Source organism: Arachis stenosperma, chromosome 1, assembly GCF_014773155.1.
Source record: "Arachis stenosperma cultivar V10309 chromosome 1, arast.V10309.gnm1.PFL2, whole genome shotgun sequence".
In the NCBI taxonomy this organism is placed as follows: Eukaryota; Viridiplantae; Streptophyta; class Magnoliopsida; order Fabales; family Fabaceae; genus Arachis; species Arachis stenosperma.
This window is the reverse complement of record NC_080377.1, coordinates 132269033-132284961: the sequence shown is the minus strand read 5'-3', so window position 1 is coordinate 132284961 and position 15929 is coordinate 132269033. Positions and strand designations below refer to the sequence as shown.

The following is a 15929-nucleotide window of genomic DNA, read 5'->3' as shown; positions in this document are numbered from 1 at the left end:
TAACATTTCAGTTAAATCCAAACGAATTTGTTTCTTACCCGATAATAAACCAATAAGCAACAAAATTGACCCCAGCAATACCACAAATTTCGAGAAATCAAGGCTGGGAAATGAAAGCTATTTCCTAACAGGAGGCAAGGTGTTGGGGAGAAGGAGCGGTGGAACACACTCCGAAGGCTGGGAAATGAAAGCTATTTCCTAAGAGAGTTGGGGTGGCTTGCATTGTGGCACATCAGTTCCGGCGTGGGGTGAATGACAGAAGGGAGGGGAGACTCTCTCATGCTCTCTGAGCTCTCAAAGGACATGGGAATGGGAGACACATGGTGAGTTGGGGATTGGCTTCCATTAGAGGATTAGATGATGGGTGGTCTAGGTAGTGGATCTTTTCTTTTTTAAATGCGGTGAGCAAGTGTATGAACAGAATTGGCAACTTCCTTTTTTTTATGTCTAATTCATGTGAAATAATGTGGGGATTTTAGTGGACTTCTTTAAGTCTAGGCCTTACAACACGTTCTACATAAGGAAATAGGCCTTTTAGCTAACTCTATTAGTTAATTGTACTTGTTATCCTGTTATTCTTATCTCTTAGGTAATGAATGTGTAACCCAGCGGCGAACAATTCTTCAACATATTTAGTTTTTCACGAACAAGGTCATTTATATCGCAAATTCCTAATCATTCACAAATAACAGCAAAACTCATGTGGATCCATACAATTCCAATCATACAATAAGAAAAAGCTCTCTAATAATATTTACAAAATAATGACAATAACATATTAACAAATAACTCTCTAATAATAATTATCACAATAACAATAATAATAATTAGATTCTAAATAGTAATAATCACAATAGAGTCTAAATATTTTATTAGATTCTATGGAAATCAACGAAACAATGAAGTCTAATAATAATAATAATAATAATAAAAGTTGAGAAGAATTCAGGGATGTCAATAATAATTAAATTTATTGATAATATAACCAACAACATCAACAACAATAACAATAATAATAATAAAAATAATAATTTGAATGAATAATTTTCATATGTACTTATATCGTAAGTTTTATCATTGAATTTTTTAATTTAAAAATTAAATTTAAATATACAATATTCACTTTTTTTACTCATATATCAAATTTGGTGTTGATAATTTAAAATTTATTTATCTAAAAACTAAAATTAAATGGACAATACTTAGTAATATAGTGTACTCATGTGGCATATTTGATATTATTTTTTAGATTTTAAAAATTTCATACTTTAAAATATATTTATTTATATTTTAATAATAATAATAATAATAATAATAATAATAATAATAATAATAATAATAATAATTTCAGCAACAGTAATAATAAGCATGAAATTTTGTTGGATTTGCGAGATCGTTCTCATCGTGGCCCATTGGGTGCGGCTCAACGAAGAGGAAAATGGGCTCTTAGAGAGGCGGAAGTAGCTTATATACAAACTCGACCAGTGTGCCATTGGTGATAGCATCTTCTTCCACCCATCGAATAACCAACGTGAATGTGTGTGCCATTGTTCACATTAATGATGCAGGTAGTGTCAGCGGCGCTTACTCAAGGTTCCGAACGGGATTTGCGTCTTTGAGTTGGAAAATATAGGCTGCCACCTTGAGGTCGTCTTTGAATAATCCAATCCCAAGTGTCAGTCAAAAGTACATGTTAAAGCTCTGCAAATAAACGTCCATAGAGGTGAAGGTAATTACATGTGTTCCACGTAAATGACTATTTATGCCTTGGGTAAAGCATTATCATGCCTCTTACTAGTGGAACAATTGGGAGGCTTGGATCAATATTGATGGTTGACTGGCGGTTCTTGCTACTGGCAACTTTGCGGATCGTTGGGCACCGTTGGACCCCAGTTATGGGGGGTGTCGGCGGAAGGCGGCTAAGGCTTAAAAGAGGCCTGCTATGCATTTGCGTGATTTCCACATGCTCAAGCCTTGGGAGCTTCTGCGCCTTCGGAGTCGGTGGTGTGGATCTATATAAACCAGCTACCTGTGTCGTTGTTTCAAACTGGCTCCATAAAGGAAGACTTAACTCCTCCTGCAAAAAGTTCCTTGGTCAATATTAGGCAGAGTAGTAGGACTTACGATTTTAGGAACATGTTAAAAACTTTTACCTTTTCCTGTAGATCACCAGGTACTGGTCTTTTGACTACAGCGTTGTCGGAGAATATCTTCGGAGTGCTAATAGACCAATGGGGGAGGATGACTTCTCTGCAGATGCAATAATGGAGATTCCACTGGTCTTCCCCTGGTTAGAATGTAACCTTTCGATGATAACGACATCATCTTCAGGGGGAAATTGGGAACAAAAATATCTAATAGGGAGTTGTCATGTGATGATTCTTTCTGGACGGCCTTCCCTTTCTCTGATGTGAATTTGACACTAGCTGAGATGCCTTGTTGTTGAAGCTTCCCAGCATGGCCAAACGGCTGTATGTTTTGGTCTGGCACATTTGCATAGCCACAATAGCTTTAGACATCCACATCTTTTCCCCTAGCAATTTCCCTGTTTGACCTGGGAACTATTACAATCTTATGGCGGTCTTCATAGTGTCTTTGAGTCATTTTAAGGATCCTTAGGAGCATGCACTCGGACATCTTAATTTTGTCTCCAACTTTGCAATGCGATCGTCCACGTCAGTAACCTTATGCTCAAAGCCCTGTAGAATAAGTCACATAACCATTAAATGTGGACAACGTCGTATAGTAGCCACTTACGTCGTATCATTCAATCGAAAAAGGAATACCAAGTTTTGACCATTACAAGGTACGTCGATGTCAAGCCGACTGATTTCATCATACGATGTAATACCAAGTGGCATCTGAGAAAACCAGTGTGAGATTTGTGGCTAGGGTTTTTTAAAGAAAAAAGGTGGCCAAACATGGTTCTCAATAGGGGTCCACGAACAAACAATAGTAAAGTCAACACAACGGAACACTTCATGGGCTTAGCATGACAGCTGGTACTTGGTGTTCATTTAACATCCTTACACTTGATACATAAAACTACACAACCTACAAAGAAAGGTGCCGATGCATACCTCAGCCAAATTCAGTAGTCGGGTAACTAGGTCTTTCTCGTCATTTTCCACAACGTCCCCACCGCCATGAGCAATCTGGGACAAGTGCTCTGGTTGAGGCTGTCCACGGAATATCATTTTCATTAGGACGTAAAACCATTGAAGCGATCTTAACTCACAAAAAAAATATGATGGCTACTGCTATGACATTCTGATCATCAACTACATTCAAGCTAGTAAAAATAGAAACAGAATGAAAAATATCACAGGTTTAACACCTACCATTTCAATATTCAGCTCTAGGTTTATGCTGTTCTCCAAAATGGTGTCAAGCGGAGGATTGGTAAGAGCATTGAGTCCCCCGTCAAACCAACAACCCATCCAAAAAAAGGACAAGAGACAACATGAAATTCATATTCTATTAATGGGGTAACAACAACAACACAGAAAGACCCTAACGTCCATTTATGTTGCTTACCCGTGATCATTCGAGGGATCCTGAAATCGATAAGAAAGGAATCCAAGTTTTCCATTGCCCTGCTGCTGTTTTGGCGGTGCTGAATGGGGGTTCTGCCTTGAGTAAGCTAAGATGAACAGAGTGTTATTTATATGAAGCTCACTGGGATTTGAGTATAAAAAGGAAATGATGTGATTTACACCAATCAATGTCATGAAATGGGTAAAAAGAAAGGTAACCACTCCATTTTTTGCTTCCTGCGGGTGCATTTTCATCCGTCGGAACACCTATGGGCATTAATACTTTCTGGTACTATTCAATTACCCGTGCACACAATCATCATCACAAAAATTGATCCTACGACATCCAGTAGGTCTATCTATCCACATCACGAAATGTGATTCCATTATCATAGAATAAAAGAATGAAACAGAGCTATTGTTCTACCAGCCTTTTCGATACATGTTTCGCGCCCAATTTTCACATCTCTCACTGGGCTACAGGTATGTAGAGAATAAAAGGGGAGCAAAGACAAATTACATAAATTCCCTTTCATAGAATTAAACAGTCATAACAATAAAAATCATACTCAGGGTCCCACCATGGGCAAAGTGGCCCATAACTTCAGGCCCATTTGTAGTGAAGGGAAGGGAAGCAGTTGAACGCCGAGTGGGTTCAGGTTCAGTTTTCACAATGATCATCTTATTGTTTGGTTCCAACCACCTTTGGATCGTTCTTCCTTCGAGGGAATGACCTTCGAAACGTCTTCCAATGGTCTTCTGCGTCACCTAGCATAGGCAAATGATTATCATCTATCATAGGGATTAGACCATCAATTCCATTATATCTCTTCAGTAACCACGTTCTACCTCTGCATCAATGGTTTGTGGGTCCCTTTCCGAAAGTCATTTTAATTTTTAGAAACCACATCCATAGGAAGCCTGCTAAAATTAGTTCCATGGGTTATTAACAAGGGTCAGTGCAACTAATCCCCTACTTTAAACTACAGGTATAATGCAAAGGTAACCGTTGACATCCCCATTATGATTAGGTCATAACTACATGTATTTATTTAAGATAAACACATTTTGGTTTCAAATGAAATATTTTAATGAAGATAAAACTGTGCATTAGACACCTGGAACAAACTATGGGGCGAGATATTCGCCAAAATATTCTCTGTTCTCGTTACCCATGTTTTAATATACAAAACAAATTTTATTTTTTGATTTCTCACACTTTGAAAAACGCAATTGATTTCTATTGTCCCAACCTTTGTATCTGATTATGGATCTAAAAAAATTATTTTCTTTATTCAATTATAAAGTGAAAGAAAGCATGAAGGAAAAAAAACGCATTCAACAAATACAAATGGAATTCTAATTACAGCTTCACTTTTATAATTTTTTTAATTTAATTTTATAAGGAAAAAATTAATTGTTTAATTTGAAAAAATTATTTTTTAATAGTTAGCTTTTTTGAAATTGAATAAACATAATCAATTATATGAGTACTTTATTACGAATACTCTTATTATTATCAAACTTAATTAAATTTTAGTTTAAATTATATCTATTTAATTTTCTAGTTAAAAAACACAGATGTACCTTTTTATAATTTTAATTTTTGATTTCATTAGGAAGACCAAATTAAATAAAAATAGTACTAATAAACTATAAGAGTGCTAAATTCAAATACACAAATTTATGTTTTTTTTTTTTAAAATAGTCAAAACGGTCTTAAAAAAATTAAAATTTTGCGTAACATAAATTTATGTCTTTTTGAGTAACATAAATTTAAGTTTTTTCTAGCAATTTTTAGTGGTCCTCCCTCATATAGTTTTTTTAATCATTTTATCTTTATGCATGTATTTCGTAGAAATTTTTTGGTCATTTTTTTAATTCAGCTTTGTATAATTCTCAATTATTTTTATATAATTCTGATTATTAATTCCATTAGAAAAACTAAATTAGATAAAGAAAAAGCATATCAATTTATATTTTATCAATTTATTTTTAAAATAGGATGTGGACGTATATAATCTTTATCTATATGACTAATTATTTTCATTCTTTCATTAACACAAAAAAATATATAGTAAAATGGTAAACAAAAATCTTTAAACCATCTAATTATTATCCGCCTTTCATAACATACACAATAAATTGTAAAACAGTAAATACATTGCTGTTAATCTATAAAAAACCTCAATCCTATGATATTTTCAAAAAAACACAACAAAGCCTAATCAAACCCTTATACCAGTCCCATCTGCAAATTCTAAGATATATACATTTTCTTTTTTTTTTTTAAACCTTACCCTATCAGTCAAACTATGCTTGCTTTTCCAACAAGTGAAGATTAGATTATGATTCTCTGCCAATGCCATGTACATCAAAATCTTTTTCAAAATCTAAATTTTATCATGCCCCACCCAATACTGACCGTCACCCTTCACATTCATGTAACTCCTACGTATATAAATGCACCCCATTGCCATAGCGGCCAAACACAAAACAAAAAGAAAATATTATTCCAATGGAGACTACAGAGGCAACGCCAGACTATTATTGTGTCTTCGCCGGATGGGTCCCCGAGATCTACAACTCCTTCGAGGAGGTTCAAGAGCAAATCCGTGACTTCCATGGTCCATCTTGGGCCAAGTTTGCAACTCTCGAAAATGCCGACAAAGCCTGGGTCCTCTTTTTCAGTGAAGGGGACTACGATTGTGGTATCAAACCTCATAAACAACGGCTACAGACCGGAACCAGTTTCCCAGGATCATCACCGTGACAAACAGCGCCTTGCTTTGCGAGCCCTACATGAAAGGTTCCACCACGAGGAGCAGCTCCCTCTTCTACGCTACCTGCGTAGTAAGTTCCTCTTGCACGTAACTCGCTTTATATGCATACTCTAAACACATCTTATTTCTTTTCAGGTCCTAACCATAGCTACATTGTTTTCTTAGATGAAGACCTTGCCTCCAAAAAATCCGCCAACGCTCACCTCCTCAGCTTCAGCATGCGAAAATTACTCACTGATGTTTGTGAAAGCTTGACATTCCAGAGCCGCTGTACCGAGCTATCACAAAGACCTCCCGCGACGGTCGGACATGTTACCGCCACCTCGCCTCCCTTATCCCTCCAACGTCTCAAAATGCTTTGGTCAAGTTCGGCCGAATTGCCTTTGATGAGGAAACAAGCGTTGAAGACGCAGTGAGAATGACCCTATGCGCACTCTGTGTCACCCTGGATGTCGTCGTCTATGACTACAACTACGATATTGTCCAAACTTTGACAAACAAGTATGCCAACCTCGCCAACGACTACCGCAAAATCCTGCGAAAGGGAAAGACAAATTTAACGGTCTCAGAATCTACCGACGAGGCACAGGAGCAGGTTTTTTATCTCGACGCAATCACCTATCGCAGCCTGGATGCATCCACCTCGACCGTCACACCCGAAATGGACTGATATTTTTCAACATTGTCTACTGCAACTGCATCTCCGCTCCACGCTTAAAATAACATCCCAAACCTTGAAACCTCTCTCTTGTTACTCACCGTTGCCTACTTACTGCTTCTCACATGTGGTTCTTATTTGTTGGTTGCCTTTTTTTTCTATCATCACCTTCACTAGTTCCCTCGTGTCTCTTTGTACAGTAAAACGTCTACAAAGTATGCTATAATTTCAATGTCCCAATCTATAGTTTATTGATATTCTAAGAGTGGTCTTGGCTTAAAAATTACAGCCCACAAATGTTAAAATTTTCCTTATCTGTCTGCAGATCCAACACGTCTAACATGTCCCAATGTGTAAATTAAACGTAGTAAGTAGTTACATTGGTGTTTTCTTTCATGAGGATACAAAGAGATAAATTCATGAAAAATCATCCAACTTAATCATCAACACAACTTGCAATCAGAACTTGGGTTTTGAATTTTTTTTCCATACAATTCTTAAAAAATTATTTTTATCAGCAAAATTAATCTCTCATATTTTAAATAAAATTTTTAATATGCATATAAATATATTAGATACATAAGTCACTCACAAATTTTATCATAATGCAATTACATTACAAAAAATTTGCTTTAACATAAATTTACTAACTAATTTTATCATGCGCTCACGCTATTCAATATACCTCATACTTACCACCATTCTCTTTCAAAATTTGATAGTAACTCAACGAAATAACTTCTCACTGTATATTAATCACTCTCTACTCTAAATATTTCTAATTATTTAAGCACTAATTATAAGATAATAAACAATAACAGCACAAAAACACTTATTAGCTAAACCATTTTTATGTACTTTTTTCCTAAATAGCACCAACAACAAAACTATGTTCACATTATATTTTTGGGAACCACCAATTCAGAATCATGCAACACAATATTTTTCTTTTATAAAATTCAACTGACCCAAAGCATGGAATATGGCCCAATCGCAGCGGAAAAGGAACCAAAAAAAATTTACGGGCCCAAGCCAACTCCACTCCGCTCAGCTTCAGTATAGCACGCCACTACAACTTTCAAGCGACAACTCACCTTTGGGCATACACGCCAACTCCTTGCTTACTGAATGGATAACTTTCCAGCCCATTGAGACCCCACCATGACATTCAAAAATGCGGAACATCACATATCGCACAAATACAGTACTATAAGTGAACACCTTCCTATATAACCTCATTAGACAATAGAATAGATAAGATTGAATAATATCAGAAAATATTCAACAATAGTAGTATTTTTTTTTGGTCAGTTGGATTAAAGAACCCTAATCCTAGGTATCTCAAATGAATTGGACAACTCTCAATCCTAGGTACAAGTACACATACCCACACACTTCTCATATACTTACTAATTTTTTTTCTCCTCGGATACAGTTGGTAGGAGTTGAGTCCGAGACCTTTAAGATGGAGAGGGAGCGAAATGCAGTGTGAGCTAAGATTCATTGGTAACAATAGTAGTATATCTATCTAGGTCCGAGGGGCAATAGGCCTAAGAAATAGCTAAGGATCCATAATCCATATCACTCCCGAAAAGGCTCTAGCAAGCCTTCTCCAATACTACTATACTGATCTAGGTCCAAAAAGCTCAATAAAGTCTCGGTTTGTGTAATTGTGTTATTACCTTAACATCTTGAAAACTTTCTTTTTAATATTTGTTGGGTCTGATTGGAAGACATTTTTTCCGGTTTTTTTTTTTTTTTGTGTTGACATCTCCTTCTTTCTCTTTTTGGTCAGGATGTTGATATTTCCTTGAATCATGGAAGTTTAGCACAACTGGGTTGTTATATTATATATTGTGGGCCTGATGGACCAAAAGGAAACAGACCCATTTTTTACATCTTGAAAAGGAACAACGACAACAAAGCATAGCATCGTTATTATCGTCGAAGAAAATGTCACAAATAAATAAATATAAATAAATAAAACACATTATGATCACTGATCACTCTTCGTACTAATGCATCACAGGACATGACAAATTGACAATTATCCTCCTTCAAAAAGTTCCGGGAATTTAGCTTCTTCTGGAAGGCCAACCAAATCATTTCTTCATTCATTTCAATCAATTATACTTCATACATCATTATTATTACTAATTTAGGGATGGGCTAACATATACTGAAGTTTGATTCATGTGTTTGTCAGTAAAAATCTTCTAACTCAACATTTTTTTCTTTTTCTTTTTCTTTTTCTTTTTCATCATCTTCAATTAGGATGCATCCTGAATTCCTGATAGTAGTATATAGAACATTGCGTAGCACCATGCAATTCCTACACAAAACACAAACCCAATCAAAATCATAATTATTCTATGTTAAATATAAAGTACTCTGAAATTAGCAAGAGAGAACAATGCAGTCATCAAATTTTGACACATTATAATAACTACAATAAGAGAGTGCAGATATTGATATTCCTATTTCTATATTGATTTTGACATGAATAATCTAAAAAAATAAAAAATAAAAAATAAAAAATAAAAAAAAGGATGGAGCAGTAGAGACTAGAGAGAGAGAGTGATGAAGCGGAATACGTGGCGGTCAGCGAGCTCTGCGTTTTTCCACTCCTTGGACTTTTCCCAATCAAAAAAAACGGAAAAAAAAAAAAAAACTGACCCTTCCTTCCTTAGCGTTCGTTACGTTAACTTTCCAATCACGAAGAAGAAGAAGCAGCATGGAGCTGTGGAACAAAGCTCGAAGCTTCGCGGAAGAGGCAGCAAAACGATCTCATGACCTGTCGTTTGGAGCTTCCAAGCTTTCCAAAGAATTCGCCGCTCAAGCTTCCGAGCTAAGCGCCCAAGCCATCAAGCGAGCCGATCAGATCAAGCTCCTCGCCCTCGCCGACTCCGCCACCGCAACCGCACCTTCTCCGCCCGACGATCTCGACCTCGAAGCTTTCGGCATCACCGACCATCTCAGAGAATTCGTCACCGGCATCACCGTCACCACCTTCCGAGATTTCCCTCTTCAAGGTTTTCTTCTTTCTTTCTTATCCTTTTTTAGGAATCTTAGGGTTCGACTTAGGTGCAGTTATGTAAGCTTGTTCAATTGATGCCGTTCTGCTCTTCGTTGATTTATCTTAGTATATTCTAAAGTGAAATTGAGTGCATTATAGCTTTAGTGATGTTTAGTTTAATCCTTAGTTTAGTATAAATGGTGTTGGTGAATACTAGTTCTGTTTATTGTTAATAGGAGAAGCTTGTGTTCTTAACTTGCTTGGTTCCTGTTTGCAGATGATACTGAATTGTCTGATGTCCCTGCTGTTTCTAATGTTAGGCAGGACCTAACCGATTGGCAGGAGAAACATGCCAAACTTGTTCTTTCTGCAGTCAAGGTATCATCCTCTTAAAGTTTGATTAGTATTATTAAATCAAAGAATAAATAAGGGGTTTTGACTTTTGAGGATTAACTTATTAAGTATTTTGTTTAGATAACTGCATTCTTTCGTGGTGCTTTCATTAAGAGAAGAGCCAGTGATATTAAAATCAATTCTTCATTTACTGTAATCTAAACCATGGCAGCTAAGAAGTAAAACCTGCTTTTTCTATAGTAATTAGTGACTCTGTCTTTTACATGCTGTTTCGGGTAGTATGTAGTAACTACCATTTGCCCAATATTATAGTTGAAATCTTCACATGACATGATATTAGGTAAAAAAGTTTCATGTATCCTTAAAAGCGTTGGAGTCGGAAGTCATGAGTAAAGTAGAGTACATGAATTCTAACCAGGATAATTGCCAAAATGGAGCTCATGTTTGCAGCGTGATAGTGTATTAAGTGGCATGGTATTGGTTCTGGAACCTTGTAAATACGAAGATAGTCTGTGGATTTCAGATGTTAATTATTTGTGCCTTAACTATCATCCTTTGCTGTTTGAGGAGGATTTGGGTGTAAGTGTAAGAGAAAAGAGGGAGGGAGAATGAACTAGGTTAAGGGTGCAATAGCTAAACCACCCCAGACTGTAGCGAGGTATGATTGTTCCTCTTCGTACCTAGGCTTAGTTTAATAAAGCTTTTATTTCTCAAAAGTAGCTTGTAAAAGCTAGCTTTTAAAAGATAGCTTTTAAAAAGTTGTAGTATCTATATTTGGGAAACTAAATTAAAAATGACTTTCAATATGTACGAGCAATAGCAGGTGCACTTGGTAAAATAGTTTTTAAAATTTAAAAATACTATAATAGATATTAATGTAAGAATTAGATTTGGATATTAATTAACGTATGAGGTAATATTAGATTTTTTAATTTTGATAAGCACAAGCCATATTTGAAAAGTTCTACTTTAGGTGCTTCCAAAAATACCATTATCTTTTAAAAGCTACAAGCACAAGCACATGCCACATGGTCTTTTTGATTTACCAAATGCAAAATGAGGAACTTGTGCTTTTAGCACAAGCACCTCTCAAAAAACTTTATCAAACCAAGCCTTATTTGACTGTCAGTTTGTTGGATCCACATGTTACCACCAGAGAATCATAAAATGTGTTCCGATATCCAATTATATCGTTTATGCAAATCGACTATTTAAAGACATTACGTCTTTTTGCGTTAATCTAGCATGAAGATAAGATATTTTGCTAGGATTTATGGTCATGTATACCTGCTATTGTTGTTGTAGGAAATTTCAAGATTGAGGTATGAGCTGTGTCCACGTGTTATGAAAGAGAGGAAGTTTTGGAGAATATACTTTATACTTGTGAATAATCATATTGCACCGTAAGTCATTTATCCTGTGGCTGCAGTATTTTGGTTTTCACTTTTCACATTAAATTTTGTTTCTGACCTCAGTCAATTTGATAAAGGATTATTTGGTCTTCATAGTCTGAGAAGACTACAAGATCATGTATTCTATGAATGCTTCCAAGTTTTTTTTATCACGCAAAACATGCAGAGACTTTTTAAAATTTTATAAATATCACTTACTGTAGGCATTTAACATTTACTTTTTAAGTTAGAATATTGGAATTCATACATTTTTGAAGGGGAGCGTTGGAGCAACAATTGAGTTGTCTCTGTGTGGCTTCAAGGTCACGGATTCAAGTTGTGGAAACAGTAATTACACTGGGTTAACACGGGATACTTGTGCACTAGGTTACCCTTTTTTTATTGGAATTTGTACATTTTTTTAAGGTTTGCAAAGTATCTAAAAGATTCATCCCCATCCTTGACACAAGGAATTACACTCAATATTTAAGGAACTTCTTTGGTGTTGGAAATAATTGTCCAATTTGGAGATTGTACTTTTGTTACGAAAACTCAATATACTTGTGGAACAGTATCATGTTAGTTTTACTCATACATGATTTATATGCCACGTATTTCTAAAAATTACCTCTCCTGGATTTACTTTTATTGTTTTGTGACTTCCGGTAAACTGTTTTATCTTGTGATTTCTGATAGCTATGAGAAAAAGTACATGGAAGATGCTAAACTAAAATCATCTGAACAAGTAAAAGATCAGACAGTGATGGAACCATTAGAAGTTGAATTGACCTCTAATCAAGAGGTGCAGGAAGTGAAAAAGGAGACTAAAACTAAAACTTCAACAACTGAGCAAGACTTGGATGTATTTCTTCTGGGAGATGCAGGAGACAGTGACAATGATCAAGGTACACCTTATCAATTTATCCATTAAAACCTATCATTTATTTCTGAATAATCTGGTTTATTACTAATGGGCTTGGTGCATCTCCAATTATAATTTATATCTCATTTTTTCTTAAGTATCAGAATAGTTAAAAGGATATTAATGATATTATAACAAACACTGATAGAGTTATGACATGCAATTTGTCTATGAATATTTTGTCTTATACTTGATACATGTTTGGTCCTTTGATTTATGCTATTGTTTGGAAGCTTGAGAGAGGATCATATTGAGCTTCAATCCCCATGTTTGGATGATTAATAAGATGAGAAAGGGGAAGGTGAAATGCTGTGAAGATTCGGATATATAATCCTTAATTGAAGTTTTTGAAGTAACTGAATTTGTTGTGATCAATGTAAAACTCCTCCTAATTAATTCACAATAGCATTAAAAGAGAGTTTGAGAGTGGATGATTCCTTTCACATTTCCTTTCATTTAAACTCCCAAACTCCAGGAGTAGTTTCCATTTGCAAATTTCTCTTGAAAAAATCTATTTAGAAATTGTTTCTTTCCATAAGCTAACTCCACTAGATGGACTACGATTTTCTTGGTGTTTGCCCATTTGTTATCTAAACTGGCCATATTCTTAAGTACGGGAGAATTTAGTGGGTGTATTCAAGAATATTATAATAGTTGTTATCTTGCTGAGCATAAAAAAATAGTTAGTATCTTACTCTGGGGATATAAATTGGATTATGGAACGTAAAATATTGTGCCGTGGGTGTTTCATGTCCACAGATTCCCAAATTAGTCCATCAATTTTGCCCTCTAAAGATTTTGCAAATCAATTTGGTCCATCTACATTTAGAACGAACTGTAATATTGAGCCTCAATGCATGTCATATACATCAATATGTACCTGAATATGTAACGTGAATTTAGTCTGCAAGCTTTGATGAGAGTTTAAATTCACCATCAACCTCTCTCGTATTTCAGATAATGGCAATGGGGGCTTGGATGATGATTTAGACAACCTGGTGGAAAGTTCCGTAAGTATCATACTATATGACTATTTGTAATTCTACTAATCCACTTGATAATTTTTATTTTCATTTTCTTCAATTACAAAAGCTGAAGAAAAATTTAGCCTTTGGTATAAGTTATAATGTATATTACTATCTTCGTTTTTAATATAATCTGAATTGACCAATTTATTTGAAACCTTGCTTGAATGTGCAGGATGATGAGAAATGAAAATCATAGATGTTGCGTGAACTTGTAGGGTGACATATAAGTAAGTGGTTGCAACATGGCCGAGGGAATATTCATGATCAAATGTTGCTTGCTTTATTATTTGACAAGACACAATTGCTGGCTGAGCTGTTCCACTTTTGCTTAAATTTATTAATTTATGCATCCACCCTTTCATTTCGTGTTTCTAATTTCCCCCACGTTGAGGAATGAATGTCGACTTTGTTATTGTAAAGAAGAATAAATGACCATTTCTACCCATGAGAGATGAAAACGCTGACATTCGTACCCATGATAGCCGGAAACTAGACTTGTACCCATGAGAGATGCTGTCCGTGTGACAAAAGTGCCCCGCCTTGGATTTGAACTTGGTTCGTGCCTTTCCGAACCTACGTGGCACTCCCAACCTCCCATCATCATCATCTTCATCTTCTTCACCATCACCATCTTCATCTTCTTCACCATCACCATCACCATAACCTCCATAACCTCCATCACCATCACCTCAGCACCGCCACAACCACCTCCCTTCACCACAACCTCCGGCAACAACCCACACCACCGCGCCCCTTTCTCTTCTTCTTCCCCTCTTCTCACCTCCGCCAGAAACCACAGCGCCAGCTCTTCCTCTCCACCAAAACAGCAAAATTTTCAAACACCATGAATCAAAACACACCTAAATCCACTAACATACATTTCTAACTAACCAAATTAAGCAAAATGAACTAAAAACAATACAATGAAAGAAACAGAACTCAGGAAAAAACGCAGGGGATGGAAAATTATTCTTCTGCAATTGTTCCACACAGCCTCCAAAATTAGAACTCCATGGAGCTCAAACTCCACTCATCAATGGCGTCACTGGGACCGTTCCCCGCAAATTAAACACCGTCATCTCATCCCATTCCAAATTCCCACACTTCTCTCCTCCGAAGCCCTCCAATTGCTCTCTCCCTTCCACTCCTCTATGCTCCTACGCCGTTCCCGATTCCAAGAACCCCCCCCCCCCCCCCACCAACAGCAACAAGGTCCAACCCCGCCGTAAAAACGCCACCCCCACAGGTCGTTTCGCTCAAAAGACCCAAACTTCATGGAAGGAGAATCTCCCCAGAGAACCAAAACTCAAACTTGATAATACTCATAATATGATCGACCAGAACCGCCAAAACGCGCTGTTTGATGCAACCACCCTGAACGTTAATTTGATTGAGTTGTGCGAAGAGGGTAAGCTTGCTGAAACTTTGGAACTCATGGGTCAAGGTTCTGTTGCTGATTATGGTGTTTTTCTCGCCATGTTGAATTTGTGCAAGGGTACGAGGTCGCTTGAGTATGGGAAATTGGTTCATGAGTTCTTGAGAAGATCGAGGTTTCGAGGGGAGGTTGAATTGAACAATAGGTTGATTGGAATGTATGAAAAATGTGGTAACATGAATATTGCACTCAAGGTGTTTGATCGAATGCCAGAGAGAAACATGAGTTCTTGGCACTTGATGATCATTGGATACACTGAAAATAGAGCTGGTGATGATGCTTTGTTGGTTTTTCAGGAGATGAAGGAGGCAGGGATACGGCCTGAGAGTGAAATTTTTGCATTGGTTTTGGCTGCGTGTGTAAGGGAAGAAGCTGTAGAGGAAGATTATTGCACTTTGAATCAATGAAGGAGTATGAAATTGTTCCCACCATGGAGCATTACATGGAGGTCATTAACATTCTGGGTAATGCCGGTCAGTTGAATGAAGCTGAGGAGTTCATTGAGAGTAAGCCATTTCAGCGAAGGGTTTGAGTGGCCAGAGGAGGAGCTGGCGCTGTGGTTTCTGGGCTTAGTGGAGGTGAGAAGAGGGGAAGAAGAAGAAAAAGGGGCGCGGCGGTGTGGGTTGTCGCCGGAGGTTGTGGTGAAGGGAGGTGGCTGTGGCGGTGTTGAGGTGATGGTGATGGAGGTTATGGAGGTTATGGTGATGGTGATGGTGATGGTGAAGAAGATGAAGATGGTGACGGTGAAGAAGATGAAGATGATGATGGTGGGAGGTTGGCTCAGATTGGGGAGAGGGTTTGGGAGT

The 15929-nt window shown here is 36.8% G+C and overlaps 2 protein-coding genes across 2 annotated transcripts; both read left to right on the top strand.

The window, feature by feature from the left end:
• The first annotated feature begins 9560 nt into the window (after positions 1-9560).
• LOC130982007 (uncharacterized) lies at positions 9561-14058 on the top strand. Its single transcript, XM_057905852.1, has 6 exons — positions 9561-10009; positions 10271-10371; positions 11653-11750; positions 12435-12643; positions 13618-13670; positions 13861-14058. Exons 1-6 carry the CDS (start codon positions 9712-9714, stop codon positions 13873-13875), a joined length of 774 nt encoding a protein of 257 aa, XP_057761835.1. The 5' UTR covers positions 9561-9711; the 3' UTR covers positions 13876-14058.
• Positions 14059-14994: 936 nt separating this feature from the next.
• Positions 14995-15643, top strand: LOC130965649 (pentatricopeptide repeat-containing protein At2g15690, mitochondrial-like). Its single transcript, XM_057890438.1, has one exon. The coding sequence runs from the start codon at positions 15018-15020 to the stop codon at positions 15528-15530; it is 513 nt and encodes a 170-aa protein (XP_057746421.1). The 5' UTR covers positions 14995-15017; the 3' UTR covers positions 15531-15643.
• The last annotated feature ends 286 nt before the right edge of the window (positions 15644-15929 follow it).